At 38.1% G+C, this 4,363-nt stretch overlaps 1 protein-coding gene across 1 annotated transcript; it reads left to right on the top strand.

Annotated features, from left to right (window-relative positions):
• The first annotated feature begins 1,294 nt into the window (after window positions 1-1,294).
• LOC103416376 (uncharacterized) lies at window positions 1,295-3,951 on the top strand. The gene is made up of 3 exons (XM_008354629.3): window positions 1,295-1,864; window positions 2,292-2,521; window positions 3,542-3,951. The coding sequence occupies exons 1-3, from the start codon at window positions 1,486-1,488 to the stop codon at window positions 3,818-3,820; spliced, it is 888 nt and encodes a 295-aa protein (XP_008352851.2). The 5' UTR covers window positions 1,295-1,485; the 3' UTR covers window positions 3,821-3,951.
• The last annotated feature ends 412 nt before the right edge of the window (window positions 3,952-4,363 follow it).

Here is a 4,363-nt window from a genome sequence, read left to right as displayed (position 1 = left end):
ACTTATAATGTGGTAGTAATAATATGATTCAAATTTGCTTTTGGTAATAATCGAACCTAAAACCTCTCACTTACAAGTGAAGATGAATATCACTAAATTGTAGTACTAAGTAACATAAAATGGTAAATATTTAAACATAAATAATACTAAAGACAGAGGCTTACAAGTTTGAGATTTACAAGGTGGGCTATTTTTGATCTTTTTGGTATTTTTCAAATCCTGAACATCTTCCCGCTTGATCTTAAATTCCAGAAAAAAAAAAAAAAAAAAAAAAAACTAAACAGCATTCTGCATAAATTAATTCATTGTGTATCAAACAGCTATTTCCGTGTAACTCCAACTTGCATAAAAAGAGATTCTTGAAAGTTTGGTAAACTATTTTGCCTGTCTAAAAAATATGTAAGAGTAAATTGGGTGACAAGGGTGTCCAAATACGAAACTTGGATGCACATAAGCCACTCTATCATATTATAATTAGTTATGATACCTTTTTAGGGAATGATAAACACACATCTTTTAGGTTTTTATGCACCTTGATTAATCATGTTTGTTCTTTCTGTTTGATTTATTTAATAGAACAATTAAAGAATGAAGGAAGAAATGTGTGTGAGAAGCTAAAAAGATAAATGCTAAGAAGACTCTCAAAGTAAGACTCTCTCTGGACTCTCTACCTCTTCACAATTTAATGTTATTTTCTATGTCGAAAGTATAACAAATTATGGTAAAAACATGAGATGGCAGAAAATTTATAGAGTTACTTTTATTAGCAACTCTCTAACTACAGTGTTTAGAAATTGGATAATGCTAGAGAGATCAAATTTAAAAAAAAAAATTTGCAAACCAAATGATGTGTCACTAATAAGAAATATGCACGTTTGTCAATACTTAAGTAATAATTCAATCATGAACATGCACATAATTTAGGTTACAAAATATAATTTAGAAATTTGATCTCTCGAACAGTACTACTAAAAATTACTTCCTTTTGTTTAGTACAAGTTTGTTGGTTCCTATCGAAAGAGATCCTCTCCAAATCTCTTCCACCAAGATCACAGGATCAAGTGATTCGGACCTTTGAATTTTTAACGGTTCACCTGTTTTGATTCTTTAAAAACAATAATAATTTTTTACAGTCAGATGAAAATTCAAAATTTTGGATCACTCTATCCGGTAAGCCAAGCCGAGCCGACTACCCCACCAAAGTGGGTAAGCCAAGCCGACTACCCCACCAAACATGCTTTTGTCCAGCAACTGCAAATATATCATCTCTTTCCGTTCCTATCATCGAAGTGTTGTCAAGTCAAGCCGACTTCCTCACGAAACATGCTTTCGTCCAGCAACTGCAAATATATCACCCCAAATCATGACCGTCCATATCGAAGCCACCAACGGTCAAGATTTAGCAGTATCACACATGCACATGGAAGTCTCTTCTTCCTTGTTCTATATAATTCTTAGCTCATAGTTGACAACAGATTATCAAACATGGAGAATCCTCATCGAGTGTCGGACCACCTGGAGCCCTGGGGCCACCTCCACGGCAAAGTCGTCATGGTCACCGGCGCTTCCTCTGGCCTCGGCCGCGAGTTGTGCTTAGACTTGGCTAAAGCCGGCTGCAGAATCGTAGCCTCCGCTCGCCGCATCGACCGCCTTCAGTCCGTGTGCGTTCAAATCAACCAGCTCTCCATCACCGCTCCTTCTTCACCATCTTCTGTTGCTGATAATGGGCCTGGAGGAGGCCCGAGGGCTGTGGCTGTGGAGCTGGATGTCAGCGCCGATGGTTCAGCTATCGAGAAGTCCGTGAACAAGGCTTGGGACGCGTTTGGGCTCATCGATGCCCTTGTTAACAATGCCGGTATTAGAGGTTGGTTTGGCTTGGCTTTCTGCCTTTCATGTTATTTGTTTTAGAGGTATTTGACGGATTGTCCTCAAATTTCTTCCTAAACCTTCAGGGGAGGGGGGAATTGACAAATATACCTTTGTTTTACAATTATATTTTTGGTAATGCAAATTACTTTCAGTTCATGAACTTAACAATGACGATACTGGACTATTGAATGGGACGACTGTCCCAAGTATTGTATACAACATCATCATGTACCCTCTACCTCTGACCTCTACAGGGAGTGCGGGTGGGACTATCGGATTCGGACTGGACTAGACTCAGTCCCAATCCTGATTCCTGTCCCGTACTAATCACCAATTGTTGACCTCACAGGCACACACAACTAGTTGGTCTATAGGTCTGTGTTGGTGTATCATAAATGCTTACTACCATCTGTGTTTCTTAGGTAATGTGAGTTCTCCATTGGAACTGTCTGAGGAGGAATGGAATAATGTTTTCAGGACAAATTTGACGGGTTCCTGGTTGGTATCAAAGTTTGTTGCTATACGCATGCGAGATGCTGATCAGGGAGGGTCAATCGTCAATATATCTTCCATTACTGGTCTTAATCGTGGATTTGCGCCTGGAGCTACAGCATACAATTGTTCAAAGGCTGGTGTAAACACCTTAACAAAGGTATTATCTTTAACATGCTAATCGGGAAAATCATATTAATTGCGTAAGGAAAAGGAATTATGTTTTTGTTACTTTTGGTCTATAAATGAAATATAAGAACTTGAAGGGATGCCTGCCTCCTGGGAAATATAAGGCATAAATTGTACGAGATGACTTTTTTGGAGTGTCAATAACAGTTTCCTGGGAAAAATAGACTTAGGACCGAAATCAGCCTAGGAGTATTTTAGTTCTTTTTTAGTCTAGTGGAGGAATATTGCTAGTGGGCCTATGGGCTATACCGTGTATTTTCTCTTATGCCCCCTGTTGGCTATCCCACATAGGTGAGGGAAAGAAGAAAGAAAATAGTTTAAATATGATTACCCTACTCTAACTAGTACTGAGACCTTTTGTGATAAAATCCCACACCTGATGGATTGGGCAAGTGGTAATTACCAAGTTGGGGACAATATCAGTGTTGTTGGAGTGGGGTCCTTGGCTTGTCGACCCAAATTCTATCACCCCCATTATAAGCCGGTTTTGATTCTTGGTCTCTTTAGTTCGTTAGTTCTAAGTCTGATTGCCAAAATGCTTGTCATCTTCATGTGCTGTTATCATCCGTCAATAAAGTGTGTTGACGCAAGGCTGTGGTTATCACAAGCTCATGGTCCGAGCGGCTCTATTGTCGTATAACCAACAGACTGTTTTGACCAACGTGTTATCGCACTCAACCACATTTTGCTTTTTGTTGCACCGGAGGATTTCTGGGAATGACATATGAATTGATGGTCTAACTTCAAACGAAGTTTTACATTTTAACTGCTGGTTTATCAGTTGCCATTTTAAGATTTTATCCTCAACTTTGTCATGTCACCGACACTACCTTTGCTTATTCTTTTCTTCTTCTCTTCTTCTCTTATAAGTGTCATTATCTATATTTGATTATGAGTATTCTCCTAAGGAATATGTTCTGTAGTTCTCTGCACTTGGTAGTGTAGGTGAAAGCTTCTATGGTACTATACTGAATCTTGTTATGTTAACCAGACTATGGCTATGGAGCTGGGGGTACACAAAATCAGAGTGAATGCAATATCACTTGGACTTTTCAGATCGGAAATTACGGAGCGTCTTATGCAAAAAGACTGGCTGCACAATGTGGCTATGAAAATTGTCCCTTTAAGAACATTTGGCACTTCAGATCCAGCATTGACATCGCTAGTTCGATATTTGGTACATGACTCTTCTGAATATGTCTCTGGCAACATTTATATTGTTGATGCAGGAACCTCCTTGCCGGGTGTTCCTATTTTCTCTTCCCTCTGAATTTTCATGTAGATTTATTTTCATGTGGAACAAAAAAGAGTAGAGAAATAAACAAACGTACAACAAATATATATTGTACCACCCCTGGCAAGTTGAAGATTCAAGAATAATAGAATGTACGGCTGAATTCATTTTTGTTGGCTTACTATTAGGTTTCTATGTGCATTTTTTAGTTTACTGTTTACAGTTTTTTCTTCATTATGTTAGAAATTTAATATTTAAATATTAGTATTATTAATATTTAAATTTTAAATGTTCAAGTGAATGGAAATTAAAATGGAAATTAAAATAGTCATGGATGGGTTTGACCGGCAGTTTTCAAGGGTTATGCATGTTTGAACAAAGGTCACAACCTTTGTCAGTTTGAAAACAGATGCAACTTTGGAAAAGGTTGCATCTTTGTCTTATGAGAAATCAAACGCAACCCTTGTGTTTCGGTTGCAGATGTAATCTTGAATAAGGGTTGCGTCCTTTGCCTTTTGGAAGCAGATACAACCTTTGGAAAAGGGGCATGCCAAAGCCTATAAATAGACCACCAAGTCA

Source organism: Malus domestica, chromosome 15 (genome assembly GCF_042453785.1).
Source record: "Malus domestica chromosome 15, GDT2T_hap1".
Taxonomy (NCBI): domain Eukaryota; kingdom Viridiplantae; phylum Streptophyta; class Magnoliopsida; order Rosales; family Rosaceae; genus Malus; species Malus domestica.
The sequence above is the reverse complement of the archived record's forward strand: the minus strand, read 5'-3'. Positions and strand labels throughout refer to the sequence as shown.

Bases quoted from the DNA above. Each gene is read 5' to 3' on its own strand.
- LOC103416376 (XM_008354629.3), top strand. From the start codon at position 1,486: ATGGAGAATCCTCATCGAGTGTCGGACCACCTGGAGCCCTGGGGCCAC. The intron at 1,865-2,291 runs GTTGGTTTGGCT...TGTGTTTCTTAG, and splicing joins TAACAATGCCGGTATTAGAG to GTAATGTGAGTTCTCCATTG. The intron at 2,522-3,541 runs GTATTATCTTTA...TATGTTAACCAG, and splicing joins GTGTAAACACCTTAACAAAG to ACTATGGCTATGGAGCTGGG.